The sequence below is a fragment of the Callionymus lyra genome, chromosome 12 (genome assembly GCF_982586985.1).
Source record: "Callionymus lyra chromosome 12, fCalLyr1.hap1.1, whole genome shotgun sequence".
NCBI classification, from domain to species: Eukaryota; Metazoa; Chordata; class Actinopteri; order Syngnathiformes; family Callionymidae; genus Callionymus; species Callionymus lyra.
Window position 1 is genome coordinate 8,319,432 of NC_141829.1, and position 17,500 is coordinate 8,336,931.

Consider the following 17,500-nt stretch of genomic DNA (forward strand, 5'->3'; position numbering starts at 1 on the left):
TCCTGTGTAACTGGCTTCCTCACGGACGGAACACAATTGGCAAATACACCTACAATGTCATCAACTCATTTCAATTCAATTTTATTTTATTTAAAGTGTCTTATCATAACAAAGTTATCTCGAGACACTTTACACTTTAAGTAAGACTATAGGAAGAACAGATCAACTCAATAATGAGTAAAGCACAGTGTGGCTTTGGTGAGGAAAACCTTCCTTTTAGAAGGCAGAAACCTCGAGCAGAACCAGACTCATTGTTGACGACCTTCTGCTGTGACCGGCTGGGAGGAAGGATGGGAGGGGGAGACAGATGGACGGAGAGAAGAGTGAGGGAGGATACAGTGAGAGAAAAGAGGAGAGTATAGAAGAACTCTGGATCCGATGACGTGGTGGAGATCCTGGATCAGCAGCAGCTCTGGAGGTGGAGCCCTGGAGCTCCTGGAGAGAAATAAAAAGTCTGGGTTTAAACTGCACAGGTGATGAATGTAATGCAGAAAAGAAGGATAGACAGAGCTCGGTGTCTAAGACTCCTCCAGCATTCTAAGCCCATAGCAGCTTAAGAAAGACAAAAAGGGCTGATTCAGGCAGAGCCAGAGTCAGTCTTTATTATAGTCTTTATCGAAAAGTAAGGTTTTAAGATTGTTTTTAAACATAGAGAAGGTTTCTGCCCAGAGGAAATGTGTTTTTTAGTCTTTTCTAGGACACGAGCTGCAGAGTTCTGAATGAGCTGCAGAGTTCTGAGAGACTTTTTAGAACATCCTGACACAAGAGAGTTACAATAGTCCAGCCTGGAGGTAACAAAAGCATGGATGAGTTTCTCAGCAGCATCCAAAGGAAGGAAGTGTCTGATTTTTGAAATGTTACGAAGGTGGAAGTGACAGTTCACTTCTGAACTATCAATTTTCATCTCCTCATTGATCTTTGATTGTTAATCTCACGACTGTTGTTCAGGTCTCCTCGGGTCATCTCTCTGATTTGAATGGTGCAGATCAGCCTCAAAACTTTCACTTCCTACTTCGGGAGCTCAGTCATCCTGAAAAGAGACAGCAGGTGTTTCTACTGAGCTGTGACCGTGTTCAGCTTTCTGTCCTAAATCTTTCAAGTTCAGGGGAAACTTGTTCTCTTCTAATATGAGTGACAGGAAGTGTGTTTGAGTGCTTACGTGTGTGTTCCACATCCTCCTCATCGGTGAGTTTGAAAGTAAAGAAAATTCTTCATAAACGAATGAATATTTAATACATTAATGAAGGAAGAACATTTTGGAGTAGATGACGTGTTGAACTTGATCTCATTCACACCATGTTCTATAATATTAAACTTCAAATACTTGTAAAATTCACTAAATAAAGAACTTTTTTCAAAAGTATTAATTTGTTTCTTTACTTTTATTTGAATCAGAAACATCGCTCACTATATGGTCCTATTTATTTGTAATGTTTACATCAATACAATGCGTAGTCGCTCACGCTCGAAATATCAATGAAATCTTTTTTCATGATGTCGAAAATCAGAGAAAAGAAGAGTCTTTTTGTCGTATTATAAGATCATTTGTTTGATTAACAATTTGTTGTTGTTGTTTTTTTTATAATTATAACATATATTAAGTAGTAAAAACAGTTGAAGGTTGAAGAAAGAAAGACACAGAATGAAATTCACGTGCATTCATGTGCATTTATGCATATATGTATTTGAATAAAATGTTTCCTTAAACAGTTTAAAATAGAGAGAAGTGACATCAAAATAAAAAAATTCCCACTAGAAATAACACAATACTAAAAGATGTGTCTGTCTGTGAGGAAGCCAGTTACACAGGAGGACGCCGAAGCCCAGAGATCCCAGTTTGTGTACGAGGCTCTGTGGGATGATGGTGTTAAAGTCCAGGTACAGCATCTGCACAACAGTGTTCTTCTCCTTCAGGTGTGCAAGGCTCAGGTGAAGGAGTCTTGAGATGATGTGCTCCTTTACCATCCTCTCGAAGACTGTCATGATGGTGGGAGTCAGAGCGACAGGCTGGTGATCATTCATTGATATAATATGAGCTTTTTCTGGCACTACAATGAAGGAGGCAGTTTAAAAAGTCACAATGTCACTATGGCTTGGTTCAGCTAGTTGATAAGAATGTCTGTTATAACACAATTCATTGAAGGTTGTAACATTGTTTTGTAACAATGTTGTAACCTTTGGTTAATTCAATGGTCAATGTTCATGATTTTCTGAGGATGTTCTGTTTACTTTCTGAATCTCTCTCTTTGCTGCTCTGCTGATGTCAATATAGAGAGTATTAAGAATATTATGTTACAATTGTGTTATTCTCTACTGTGGGTTCTTAATAAAAACACTCTTGCTTGAAGGAAGGTACTTTATCAGGAGTGTAAGAGACATACAGGCTGAAGATGTGCTGCACGGTGTGTTTGAGTGTGTGTGTGTTGCAGAGGGGGCGGTTCACATGGGAGTAGGCGTGTGTGCGTGCGGAGGTGTGTGCGTAAAGGTGGGCACTCACAGGTGACGCAGATGAGAGAGAGAGAGAGTCAAGGTTGGAAGTAGCCGTAATTTTTGTTGACCGCTACACGCTTCAACGCTACAACGCTACACGTTACAAGCTACACCATTGCTCCATGCGAACACCACGTCAAAGGAACACGACCTCCCTGCCAGGGCGAGACGGACACCCCCAAGTGTGATCAGCAGTGCATCAACAGATACTCGCCGTCCTATCAGAAAGACTTTGGAAAGCGCTGCACGCTACACGCTACACTGTGCTGTTTGTATAACAATAAATGCACCAAAAGCATATCTGGATCTCAGCGTATCTGTTATCACAAGGAAACCAAAGCGCGTCATAAATCTACGTACCTGAGGACCCAACCTCATACTCTCAGCGGCGAAAAGTTTGTGTTTGGAAGCCGCAACATTTGTCAACAAAAAAGGCGTAGAATGAAAATCATCAAGCCGCATCAAAGAACCAAGTCGTCACGCACCGATTAGCCTGAGAACAAAGTAGCCACAGATAAGTGCCACACCACGCCATCCATTCACCTGGGAACAGGTAGGCCTGAACCTGTTAATGTTTGTGGATTAAGGAATCCGCTTCAATTGGAATGCATTGTGTCAAGTGAGGACAATGTATTAAATGGATGTTACGCTGGTTGCATTGGCGCAGAATGAGCGCAAAAGTGCCGTTAATAAAATCAAAGAGCTTATTCCGCAAATTAAAGCGCACATGAAATCAAAAGAAAATGTAACTGAAATCCCATCACAACTGAATAACTTCAATGCACTGTGTAAAAAGGCCACTGACCTGCACAACGAAGTATTGCAACTTCTTCCCGATGATGAACATAAAAAACAAAAAGAGTGGTTTTCTAGCATTATGGATTACAGTGATGCATTCAAGGAACGTGTGGAAAAATGGATAAAGGAAAATCCGCATGAAAACTCAAATGAATTACCACTACATACAAATACTTCTGAGCAACCAACAAAGGAAATAAATTATGCAGTACAAGTTCCTGTCGAAAAAAGCAAGAATTTGTCTGTTGCTGACCCTCCAGTACCTGTCACCACTGAACAAGATCCTCAGGATGAACTACAGCCCTGTGACAGCATCTCAAATGCAACCAAGAAATCGCGCTCACATCATTCCTCATCTTTAGCTTCACGCTCATCTGCTCGCTTAAAAACGGAAACAAATCTTGCAATTTTGGCAACAAGACAAAAGGCATTAAAGGAAAAACATGCATTGGATGAAGAGGAGTTAAAGTTACGCAAAAGAAGAGAACAGCTTTTACTGAAGAATGAAATCGCTGAGGAAATGGCAAAACTAAGTGTTATAAAATCACAAAGCAGTGTCGGCAGTAAATCAAAGTCAAAGGTTTCAGACGGGATGAACTCATACTATGAAAAGACATGCTCAAAACAACAACTAAAACCCAATGCAATTGAAACCACACAGACAGTTGTGACGCCTAAAGTCACTCACTTACCTGACATAAAACATCTCCCAGATCCTTCTTACATGCTCCAACGTTATCTTACAATTCCTGAAGATCCGGTGACTAATGTCACACAAACTGATGCATCACAAAACGACAGTGTGCTGGACATAATGAGAAAACAAAATGAAATTTCAACACTCTTGATGCAACAACAATGCCTCTCAGCACTCCCAAAAAGGGAAATTCCCATTTTCGATGGTAACCCACTCAAATACCATTCGTTTATTAAAGCATTTAAAAATGGAGTTGAGCGAAACACCAGTAACAACTGTGACAGACTCTACTTCCTTGAACAATACACCAAAGGGCATGCAAAGGGACTAGTGAGGAGCTGTCAGCACATGGAGTCGAGCAGAGGATATGTGAAGGCGAAGGCTCTATTGAAAGAACACTATGGCAATGAGCAAAAGGTGGCAGCCGCATACATGGAGAGAGCGTTGTCATGGCCCACTATTAAAACAGAAGATGTGAAAGCCCTTCAGGAGTACGGCCTCTTTCTGCGTGGATGCTGCAACGCTTTGGAGGATGTGCAGTATTTAAATGATCTGGACACACCCACAAACATGGTGGAAATCATCAAAAAACTGCCGTACAAACTCCGAGACCGCTGGAGGTGCGACGCATGTGACCTGCAGGAAAGGTACAATAGGAGAGCAAGGTTTGTGGACATTACCAACTTTGTTGAAAAACAAGTAAAAATCTTGACAGACCCTGTGTTTGGAAACATTCAGGACACTGTTATGACAACTAAACAAATGAAACACAAACCACCCCCTCGCACCAGCATCAGAGGAACCAGCTTCGCTACCACAGTGAATCATGTGGAGAGAACAGCTCAACCTGTGAATAAAGCTACAAACATAAAACCACCAGCCAGGAAGATCTGTCCCTGCTGCACTGGAGGACACACATTGGATTTGTGTGCTCGGTTGGAAAAAATGGCACACAAGGAGAAAATTGACTTCCTGAAGGAAAATGGTGCTTGTTTTCGCTGCCTGTGTATAGGACACATAAGCAAAAATTGCCAAAGGAAGATTTCCTGCTCGAAGTGTGGCCTAAGACATCCAACTGTGCTCCATAAGGATAGTGTGGCAACAACAGAACCGGCTGAGAGAAGCATCCAGGTTACAGTGGACGACACTTTGGTTTCCAGTGGGCTTACAGGGGCTGGTGAGACAGATTGCAAGCTTCCTATCGTGCCGATCCAAGTGAAGGCGAAGAAGGGCAATAAAGTCATTTCCACGTACGCCTTTTTGGACCCGGGAAGTACTGCCGTGTTCTGTACTGAGAGTCTGAAGCAGAAGCTCAATTTGTCTGGGAAGAGAGCCAACATTCTTCTCAGGACCATGGGGCAGGAGAAGGTGGTCAGTAGCTACATTGTGCCAGAGCTGGAGGTGGCAGCACTTGAAGATGACAGCTTCATTGAGTTGCCAAAAGCGTACACTCAGTTGTCAATGCCAGTCCACAAAGCAAACATACCCACAAATAAGGAACTGACAAGGTGGCCATATTTAAGACACATCTCCTTACCACAGATTGAGGCTGGAATTGAGTTGCTGATTGGAACGAATGTTCCACGAGCCATGGAACCGCTGGAAGTCATCCGCAGTGAGCACAATGGACCCTACGCTATAAGGACGGTGCTGGGCTGGACGGTAAATGGACCACTGACAGGAAACGGTGGAGAGGCCAATTACTGTGACCAGCCAGTAACGGTGAACCGTGTGTCCATTGTAAATTTGGATGAACTGTGGCAACAGCAATTTAAAATGGACTTTCCAGAATCTGCTGTGGAGGAACAAGAGGGTCTGTCCAGGGAAGACCTGAGGTTCATGGACATGGTCACAAAGTCAGCCAAACGGGTCAATGGTCATTACCAGGTTGCCCTGCCTTTGAAAAATTCAAACGTCTGCATGCCAAATAACAGGAAAGTGGTGGAACAGCGTCAAAACCATCTGAAGAGGAGGCTCCAGAGGGATCCAGTGTTTTACAAGGAGTATAACACCTTTATTAATGATCTGCTTGGTAAAGGCTATGCTGAAAGGGTTCCTGATGCAGAGATGGAAAGAAGTGATGGCAGGGTCTGGTACATACCGCACCATGGTGTCTACCACCCGACAAAGAGAAAACTCAGAGTTGTTTTTGATTGTGGTGCCAGTTACAAAGGACAATCTCTAAATGAAGAGCTGTTGCAAGGGCCCGATCTAACCAGCTCACTGATTGGAGTTGTGACCAGGTTCAGGAGGGAACCTGTCGTCATCATGGCTGACATAGAAGCTGTTTCACCAGGTGCAAGTGCCCCCAGATGATACTGATCTGCTGCGATTCCTCTGGTGGTCACAAGGAGACTTGAACCAAGCACCATGTGAATACAGGATGAAGGTACATCTTTTCGGAGCTACATCCTCCCCTAGCTGCGCCAACATGGCCCTCAAGAAATGTGCAGAGGATTTTGGACATGAGCATAAGGAGGAGACAGTGGACAAGCTGCAGCACTGCTTTTATGTGGATGATTGTTTGGTGGCAGTTGCAACAGAGGAGGAAGCACTGACCCTCTGTCATGAGCTCATGTCTCTGTGCGCTAAAGGGGGATTCTGTTTGACCAAGTGGCACAGTAACAGATCTGAAGTGCTCAAGACCATCCCAGAGCCCCGCAGAGCTAAAGGCATGGAGCAGTTGGACCTGGACCGGGAGTTTGTACCCATTGAAAGAGTGCTGGGTGTAGAGTGGTGTATCAAGTCAGACACCTTTAAATTCAAAATTGTATGGAAGGACAGACCACTCAACCGCAGAGGCATCCTTTCTACTGTAAGCTCCATTTATGACCCTCTGGGCATGTTAAGTCCCCTTGTTCTGACAGCAAAAAGGTTCTTGAGGGATTTGTGCAGAAGGGGAGTTGGTTGGGATGATCCCATACCAGAGACTGTCTCCAAAGAGTGGCTTAAATGGATGCAAGGGCTCCACCTACTGGACGACTTTGAGCTGCCCAGATGTCTAAAACCTCTGAAGTTTGGGGATGTTAATACTGCGCAACTACACCATTTCTGCGATGCTTCCGAGGAAGGCTATGGTACAGTCACTTACTTGCTGTTACAGAATGAGCACCTCCAAATGCACAGTGCTTTCATTATGGGAAAGGCTCGTGTTGCCCCACTGAAGACAGTTACAATTCCAAGAATGGAACTGATTGCTGCAACAATGGCCAGTCGCATGGATGTCCTGTGGAAGAAAGAACTACACATGAGTCTTCAGGAATCTGTGTTCTGGACTGATAGTGCTTCTGTGCTGAAATACATTAACAACGAAAGCTCCAGATTTAAGGTGTTTGTTGCCAATCGTGTTTCGGCGATCCTGAAATCATCTCACCCCGCTCAGTGGAGGTACGTGGATACAGCTTCAAATCCAGCAGATGCAGCATCTAGAGGGCTCAAAGTGGAGGCATTTCTGAAGGACAGACTCTGGTTAACAGGACCGCCATTTCTTTGCCAACCTGAAACCGAATGGCCTGTGAACCCTGAGCCTGTGAGTCATCTCCCCCAGGACGATCCAGAAGTGAAGAAAACTGCTGTTGTCAATGCCGTACAAGCTGAAGAGGATCCCACTACTTACCTGATCCATCATTATTCCTCGTGGATCCCATTAAAGAAAGCTGTGGCGTGGTGGCTGAAATACAAAGAATGGTTGTGGTCCTGTATCAGGAAGAGAAAAAGGCTAATAGCCAATCAGAGTGAAGAGAGCATGCAGCAACAGAGAATGATGGAGCAGGAAAGGTGCACATTTAAAGGTGCAGCTGTCCTGTGTGCTCCTACAGTGGAGGACATGGACAAGGCTGAGCTGGCCATAATTCAGTTTTGCCAGAAGAGAAAGTTTTTTGAGGAACTCTTGTGTCTGGAAAAGGGACAAAATGTCAAGAAAATTAGTCACCTGTACAAGTTGTGTCCAAGGCTGGAGGATGGAGTCTTGCGTGTGGGAGGACGGCTGAGCAAAGCAGCACTGCCTTTGGAGTCTAAGCATCCTATCATTCTGGCAAAAGACCTTCATATTTCTACCCTGCTGCTGAGAAATATACATCAAGAGGTAGGACACAGCGGCCGCAACCACATGTTGTCCAAGCTCAGGGAGAAATACTGGATGACAGGAGCAAGTACTGCCATTAGGAGAGTTCTGTCCAAGTGCACCATCTGCAGAAGATTTAATGCCACTCCAGTTTGCCAGCAGATGGCAGACTTGCCCACAGACCGACTCAAACCTGATGAACCTCCATTCACTTGTGTAGGGGTTGATTATTTTGGACCCATCGAAGTGAGGAGCAGGAGGAGAATAGTGAAGAGGTATGGTGTCCTATTTACCTGTCTTGTATTGAGAGCTATTCACATCGAGGTGGCACCTTCTCTGGACACTGACTCCTTCATAAATGCACTAAGGCGTTTTATAGCCAGAAGAGGACAGGTCCGCGAGCTGCGCTCTGATAATGGGACAAATTTTGTGGGTGCAGAACGTGAGTTAAAAACAGCGATTGCGCAGTGGAACCAGGCACAGGTGCATGATGTGTTACTCCAAAAGGGCATTAAGTGGACGTTCAACCCCCCCTGCCGGATCACATCATGGAGGAGTGTGGGAAAGGCTTATTAGATCGGTGAGGAAAGTCCTGAATTCCACTCTCAAAGTACAACGCTTGGATGAGGAGGGACTCCACACAGTTCTTTGCGAAGTGGAAGCCATTATTAACAGCAGGCCCATCACCAAGGCCTCCACAGATCCCAACGACCTGGAAGCACTGACGCCGAACCATCTGTTACTGCTTAAAAACCAGCCTTCATTACCACCTGGAAAGTTCCAAGCAGCAGACCTGTACGCACAGAGAAGATGGAGACAAGTCCAGTACATATCAGATCTGTTCTGGAAGCGCTGGACAAAGGAGTACCTGCCTCTGTTACAGGAGCGACAGAGATGGACTGGAGTCCAGAGAAACCTTGTCGCAGGAGATCTAATTTTGCTTATGGACAGTACTGCACCTCGTAATTCTTGGATTATGGGACGTGTCTTGCAAACTTTTCCGGATCGCAAGGGATTTGTGCGTCAAATTCGGATTAAGACGAGAACAAATTGTTTGGACAGACCCATATCCAAGGTGTGTTTGTTGCTGGAGAAGGAGGAGGCAGCATGAGGACAGTGCTGACCTCTATATGGACTTTGTGTTTTGTTTTTGTCTTTATTACTTGTGCTGGACTTTGCACTAATTGGTCATGACGACCAGAAGAAGGAATATTTGGTATAATGACTTTTCATGGACTTGAGCAATTTATTAGACGTTTTTTGCATTTTCGTTGAAATTGATATGATTTATTATGTCTCCTATTGTGTTTGAAATGTGAATTATTATGTGAGTCCTAATAATTAGGGGCTGGTGTGTAAGAGACATACAGGCTGAAGATGTGCTGCACGGTGTGTTTGAGTGTGTGTGTGTTGCAGAGGGGGCGGTTCACATGGGAGTAGGCGTGTGTGCGTGCGGAGGTGTGTGCGTAAAGGTGGGCACTCACAGGTGACGCAGATGAGAGAGAGAGAGAGTCAAGGTTGGAAGTAGCCGTAATTTTTGTTGACCGCTACACGCTTCAACGCTACAACGCTACACGTTACAAGCTACACCATTGCTCCATGCGAACACCACGTCAAAGGAACACGACCTCCCTGCCAGGGCGAGACGGACACCCCCAAGTGTGATCAGCAGTGCATCAACAGATACTCGCCGTCCTATCAGAAAGACTTTGGAAAGCGCTGCACGCTACACGCTACACTGTGCTGTTTGTATAACAATAAATGCACCAAAAGCATATCTGGATCTCAGCGTATCTGTTATCACAAGGAAACCAAAGCGCGTCATAAATCTACGTACCTGAGGACCCAACCTCATACTCTCAGCGGCGAAAAGTTTGTGTTTGGAAGCCGCAACAAGGAGTATTCAGCAGCATGTACACACAAGCAGTCCAACATGTACCACTCGACTTGCTCTGGTCACGGACTCACAACGCCCTCTTGTGTCCGGAGTACACAACATAAACATCAGTTATTTAAACCAGGCAAACAGATATTTGCTGTTATCGTTACATCTTCCTTTTTTCTAAATAAGTTTTGATAAAATTGTTTTACTTTTATAAACATAAACAGTATTAAATCCAAATAAAAAACTTATAATTACTTACATTATTTATATCTGAAACATTGTTATTATTATTTGAACATCCAAATATTCCCCTTACAAAATACTTCACTAGTCATGATTAATCTCTTTGAGTTTTTAATCTTAACTATGTTAATTTAAAGTAATCAAGAGTTAACTTGTACAAACTTTACTCTGCATAAATATTACTTACTTATTAAGGTAAGGTAAGGTAAGGTAAGGTAAAACTTTATTGATCCCTCAGGAGGTCTCCTTCGGGAAATTGTTTTTTTCCAATAGCCAATACATACAGCAATTTTTTATAAAAAATAAAAAAATAAAAATATGAATCAAAATAAAATAAGAACAAGAGAAATAAAGAGAAAGAACACAATTACACAATCTATGTCTAAAGATAAAGAACATAGATCAAAGAAAAATAACAAAGACAAAGGATACAAAGACTAACATATAACAGAACATCCAGATACTCTCATTCCACTCCTGCCCCTGAACTCAGAATTGTACAATTTAATAGCCCGAGGAATGAATGAGTCCTTGAGTCTATTAGTTTTGCACCTGGGTAGGAGCATTCTTGCACTCATTCTGCTGATCTGCTCACTGATGACAGTGTTCAGAGGATGATGTCATCATCCATGATGGACAGTAGTTTGTTCAGTGATCTCCTCTCAGCAACTGTCACCAGTGAGTCCAGCTTCATTCCAACCACAGAGCCAGCCCTCCTGATCAACCTGTCCAACCTGTTGACACTCCTCTTGGACACATTTCCACCCCAACACATCGAAGCCTCAGAAAGTACAGTCTACTCTGAACTTTCTTATATACAAGGTCTGTGTTGCAGGACCAGTCCAGTTTACTGTCCATCCACACACCGAGGTACTTATAGTTGTCAACTATCTCCACCTCGTCGCCTCTGATGGATACTGGACGTGGCTTTGTCCTGGACCTCCTGAATTCCATGACCAGCTCCTTGGTCTTTGAGGTGTTAAGCTGCAAGTGGTTCCTCTCACTCCAGTCCACAAAGTCACGTATCAGACTCCTATACTCGTCTTCGCTGTTGTCCCTGATGCATCCAACAATGGCAGTGTCGCCAGCATACTTCTGGACGAGCTCTGAGTTGTAGCAGAAGTCTGAAATGTAGATGGTGAAGAGGAGAGGGGCCAGTACTGTCCCCTGAGACAGAGAGTTATATTACACACTAATATAACTGTACTTCAAACTGTACTTCAAATTACAGCATTATAACCTTATTATCAACAATTAAAACATTTGATGTTCAATCGGCCTCTCAGGTGGCTTTATATTCCATAAAGAGTTTCTGATCATTGGTTTTTCAATCTGGGTGGTTGCCTCAGGTAATGGAGTCTGATGGAGTCTGAGGTGTGTTTTGAAACTGGTCATCCTTGAAAGACTCCTCTTTGGTTGTATATCCCTTGATTAGATCTCTGCCATTTCGTCTCAGGATGATCTTCTGACTGAATGTTGTATGATCTTGGTTGAACCTCACTCAGAACATTTGCTTTTTGTGACCATGTGTTTGTCTTATCTTTAAACCTCACTTGGTCCCCAGCTTGCAGTTCCGGTAGATCCTTTGTTCCTCTGTCATAATGGAACTTGTGTTTGGATTTTTGCATCTCCTTGAATCTCTTCACCCTGTTTCCCTCCTTTCGTTTTGAGTAGATCATCCTGAATGGGCAGGTTTGAGCTCAGGCGTCTTCCCATAAGGAGCTGAGCTGGTGACACACCACACTCCAGTGGTGTCGTGCGGTATACCAGTAGACTCTGGTAGAAGTCAGTGTCACTGTCTCTTGCCTTGTTCATCAGTCTTTCACTGTTTGTACAGATTTCTCCACTAGACCCTTAGACTGTGGATAATGAGGACTCGAAGTTGTATGTCTGAACTTGAGGTTTGAGAACCGTGGTCCATTATCTGTAAAGACTTCACTCGGCACACTGAAGTAATTATATATGCCTTATAAAAAGGTTTATTTTCAGAACATCTAAGTTCTGGTCGATTTAACTTTAAAATTGCCTCTAGGTAAACTTTACCTGAAGTTGGAGCACCAGCCTTTGTTTTATAGTACAAGGGAAACTATTACATTTACGTGGATAATAATTAATTAATTGGCCTAATTAATTAACTATGAAACACTAGTTTTAATCAATCTCATTTACTGAAGTTACTACTTGTTGTCGTGATTATCTGTTCTTTACTGAGTAAGAGGCTCAAAAATATGAAAAATTGTAAAGGCAACTGACGTACTTTTATAGGATTTATTGAAAGAAATAAAGAGAAAAGGGAGAACAGTTAAGAACAATGGAATGGAATGATGATGCTTTGATATCATGGAAGGAACAATATTAATTACCCAGAAAGTAACGGACTTGAAGGCTTTGATAATTGTCAACTTCTGGGAAAGCTTTACAACTTATCTTAAGCTAATCTTGCTGCCTCTGATCAATTAGAAAAATCCCAACACATCAATCAATGCAAGAGTGACAATGTTACAGTTGCTTACGTCGTCGAGAGGAGAGAGGAAGGAGTGATGATGACGAGGAGGTTGAGGTGAGGAGGATGAGAAGGTTAGCAGCAGGAGGAGCACGAGGGGGAGGAAGGTCGGCATTCCAAAGACGTCGTAAACCAGAACTTTGGTCTTTTAGTTAACAGCAAAAACAACATGAAGGATTTCACTACAACATGATGTCTGGAGAATATGGCTTTCATGGCTGTGATCACAGTCTCTGCAGTTGTAGTGTTCAATTTGCAAACCTCTGGAAACAGTGAATAAATAGTCTGTGACCAGAAGGTCATCCTTTCCTCCAGAAACAAAGAGGTCAGCACCCACCTTCTGATAAGGTCTGGCACCGGGAGTGGCTTTAGTGGCTCTGCCGGATTGCTGGCTTGATATTTCAAACATATTGAGCAGTTTGAAACCTCATTCGTCACATCCTGATTGATCCGGGGCCAGTACATCACCTCACGTGATCTCTTTTTGCATTTTTTCAATAGCAAGATGTCCCGCATGTATCTTCTTGAGCAGATCTCCACGAAGACTCTTCGGAATGACTATTTTGCTTCCTTTATAGATGATGTCTTCTACCACCGACAATTCTGCTCTGCAGTTCCAGTATTCTTGGATAGCAGTCGGGCAGTGTTGCTCGTAGTTGGTTTGTAGTCCATTGATGATGATGTTTTGCAAAGTGTAACCAACGTGTCATCTTTGATCATCTCAGTTCTTATGAGCTCCATTTTCCATCTGCAACAGGCAATAGACTTGTAACCATGTTGACATATGCTGTAACATCTTTGTTGAGTGTGTAACGCTGCAGTCTGATCATCATCCTTTGTATTCTTAGTGGTTTCTGGAACAATGCAATTAGTGGTTTATGGTGAGTTTCAACACTGACTGCTTGCCCTGACACAAACTGGTGAAATCTCTCACAGTATGTTGTGCTGAGCTGTTCTTTTTGTTCGATTTGTGCGTCTCTTGTCTCTGCGTCCGTCACGGATCTTGAGGCATATGCAACAGGTTGCCAGTCATCATACTTTGGCATAAGAACGGCACCAAGTTCACTCTGTGATGCATCAGATGAAATCTTAGTAGGTCTCACCGGGTCATAAAACTTCAGAACTTGCTCTTCTGTCAGCAGTTTCTTCAAGTCATAGCAGGATTTCTCGTGTTCATGATTCCGCTCACAATCAATTTTCTTTTCAGTCAACTGTCTCAATGGCGTCATCTTTTCTGAAAGATTGGGAATGAACTTTCCCATGGAGTTGATCATGCCCTGAAACCTCTGCACATCTTTCTTACATTTTGGCCTGGGCATATTCTCAATGGCTGAAACTTTTCTTGGATCTGATGCCTTCACAAAAATGTCAGTTCCTTCACTGCTTCAAGCTGGCATTTCTCCTTTTTCGGCTTCAGATTCGCGTTTCTGGTCGCGTCGAGTACATTTTTCAACCTCGTGTCATGTTCAGGTTTTGTGCTTCCCCACAGAATGATGTCATCCATTGATGTGTCCACTCCTTCCAGGTGCTCATCAACCATGTGTATTGTCTTGTGATACACCTCAGGTGCTGAAGCAATTCCTTTGAACTTATATCTTCCAAACGGACTGTTAAATATGCATAGCTTTGAACTTGCATCGTGTGGTTTTAGTCGCCAAAATCCTGACGAAACGTCCAACATTTGCAAACTGAGACACTATTTCCTCTCTTGTAGGAAGTTTAAAATGTTTTCTCTTCATGGCTCTACTCAGATCTCGAGGTTCCATTACTTTTCTCCACAAGGACAAGGGAACTCACCCAGTCTGTTGGTTCATCGATCTCATCTATTGTGTTCAGATTTTCCGTCGTGTCCAGCTCGTCTTTCAGCGGCTGTTTTTAGAATGAATGGCACTTTGTTACATGGATGAATGACTGGTGGAAAACTGTTGTCCACTCTGATGGTGTGTTCTCCTGACAGGCAGCCAAGACCCTGGAACAGGTCACTGTAGTTTTTCATCATCTCATCATAGTCGAGCTCATCCTCAGCTTCCACCACTAGCCCTCTCTTAACCAGGTTCAGTCTCTCACAGGCATTTAAACCTAGTATGGGCTGCGCATTCTTTGGCACTACGATGAATGTTAGTGTACGTTCTTTGTCTTTGTGGGTCACTTTAACCACACATTTTCCTTTCACAGGTATTTGTGCTCCTGAGTAGCCACTTACTTTCACTTTACTTTCATGTATTTTCGGTTTGGGTCTGATTTTCTTGAACTCTGCTTCTGAAATGATGTTCACTGGGCACCAGTATCCAGTTTCACCTCCATGTACGTGTCATTTACTTTGAGTTTCATCATCCAATCCTTTTTTTCCATTTTGTTTTCTGTCACAGCATCTACTTATAATTCCTCTGTCGTCTTCATCCACTGTATGGACTTTGCTTTGCTTTGGGGTTGGATTTCTGCAGCACCGAGCATGATGGTTCTGTTTGTTACAGTTGTTGCATGTTGTACCATAAGCCGGGCATTTTTTAGAAGGATGTTACGTGTCACATCGACCACAAGTCCTTTCTTTACTGTATTCTGGTGATTTTGATTTCTTTTATCGTCTGAGACAGTCTCTGTGTGTTTTCATTGACAGCATCTACTTTGCAACTGTCACTAAACACTTTTCACTGCTTCTACTGCTCTGCATAGTTTCATTGCTTTTTCCAGGTCTAGATTTTCTTCTCTCAATAGTATTCTCTTAGACCATATATTCAGGATTCCCACACACCAGTCTGTCTTTAATCAAAGAATCAGTCAGTTCTCTGAACTCACATGTTTTGCTTCTGTTTTGTGGTTCTGTCACATACTGATCAATTGTCTCTCCTGTTCTCTGTACGCATGTGAAGAATCTGTGCCTCTCAAATGTCACATTTCTCTTCGGTATGCAGTACTTTTTCAGTAACTTTTCCATTATTATATCCAGCTTCAATTTGTCGCCATCATCAAATATGAAATGATTATATACTTCCAAGGCATCCTCACCGACCACGTGTAGAAACACACACACTTGTCTTATCACTTGCCTCGTCGAGTCCGATATTAGATCGTGCATCACCATTTTTGAACTTCCTTTATTTGTCGGATTATTTGGTTTATTCAATATTTGAACTCAGATTTTGAGATAGAAGTTTTTGCGCCATCTTTTGGACATTTTTAGTATTGCTTAAAGTAAGTGTTTTAGAACTGTTGTGAATTAAATGTCATATTTTAATCTTTAACCATGTTTTGTGCCTTTTGTCTTTGGCTCCTGCGTCTCTTGATCATTCTTGACATATTCAGAAGTGAGTGAAAATAAAGTAGAAGACAACAGATGTGATGAAGACGTCTTTATTGTCATGATCCAAACCAAGCAACAAAAGAGTGAACGTGTGGTCAGAGAGTGACCGAGGGACAGAAGCAGAGAGCTGCTGGAGTCCAGGCCGGTCTGCTCAGGACTGGGAACACTGCTCTCTCCTCAGTGTCTCTGAGACTGGAGACTGGGAGCCCTGGGTGGCCTCACAGGTCACAGAGCCCACCGTCCTCCACTGGTCAGCAGGCAGGGTCAGGGTGCTGGTCCAGCTGTAGTGGCCGTCCTTCCCCAGCAGCCCGGGGCTCTGGCTCCGCTGCCTGCTTTTGCCGTCCACCTTCCAAGACAGAGTCCAGTCTGACGGGAAGCCCTTGTTGGCCACACACACCAGCGTGGCCTTCCCTTGCTCCTGACTAGAGGGGGGCAGCACGGTCAGGGTGGGCCGAAGGTCACCTAGGAGACAGAGGTCACCTTAGATCAGGAGGTTTCTCATCACACACAAGGATGGAGGGAAGGTGGAGGAGGAAGGATGGCGTGAGGGAGAACGACAGGGAGGGAGAGAAGAGGGAGAAAAAAACAAAAGTGCTGCTATGTTAGAAGAGAAGGGAGGAAGAAAGGAACGATGAAGAGAGGAGGATATAAACGGAGGAGGTTGAGATGGAAGAGAGGAAAGTGAAGAGTTGCTGACTGGGACAGAAGGAAGGATAGAGAAGTGAGGGAGGATGGAGGAGAAATAAATTGGTGGTAAAATAAGAAAACATTTGACACTGTGAGCTTTAGGGAGAGAGGGAGGAAAGGAGAGAAGTAGAAGGAATGAATGAACCATAACTCTCTCTAACTCTCCTCCTCTCTCTGTCATGATCACACCATTTAAAATGAAGAAATTAAAAATCAACACATGAAAGGTTTAAAATTATCTTAAGTTGGTTTTATAAATGTAGAAAATGTACTAAAAAACCTTTTTTTAAACGTTTAACTTTTGATAAACTAATAAAAAAAATTAAAAATAATCAGTGAAAATAATAATAATTATTTATTTCATCATTTGAAACTTTTTATTCACACTTGAATTTTCACTGAGATTGAAACAAATAAACTAACAATATTTTCTTTGTCTTCATTTCATCTTTTCAAATTTTCCTTTTTTTAAAAAATAAATATATATTTTTTAACACAAATGTTTCTCATCTAGATTGTGTTTCTGTAAAAGCAAGTTTGAGAGAGAACACTTACTTCCAACATGCAGTCTGGTTCCTCCTCCGAACGTGAGCCACAGTGACACAAAGTCAGCCAGTCGTCGTACAAAAACCTCTGACACACAAAGTGACTAGAATCAGACTGACAGTCCAGCAGGAACTCCTCTTGTTCTCTCTGTTTTCTCTTCTCATGTAGTCCAACCATCACATCTGAGGAGGTCCAAGGTCATTCCTCACATCATCTCCAGTCTTGGTTTATCAGGAATTTTCTCAAGGTACTCCAGTTTCCTCCTATAGTACAATCAATACAAACAC

The 17,500-nt window shown here is 43.0% G+C and overlaps 1 gene segment (V, D, J or C); it reads right to left on the reverse strand.

Annotated features, from left to right (window-relative positions):
- Positions 1-16,014: 16,014 nt before the first annotated feature.
- The window catches only part of LOC148068149 (Ig kappa chain V region Mem5-like), a 2,740-nt gene continuing 1,254 nt past the window's right edge, over positions 16,015-17,500 (reverse strand). The window contains 2 exon segments of the V gene segment in view: positions 16,015-16,442; positions 17,223-17,259. Coding sequence covers positions 16,132-16,442; positions 17,223-17,259 — 348 coding nt within the window.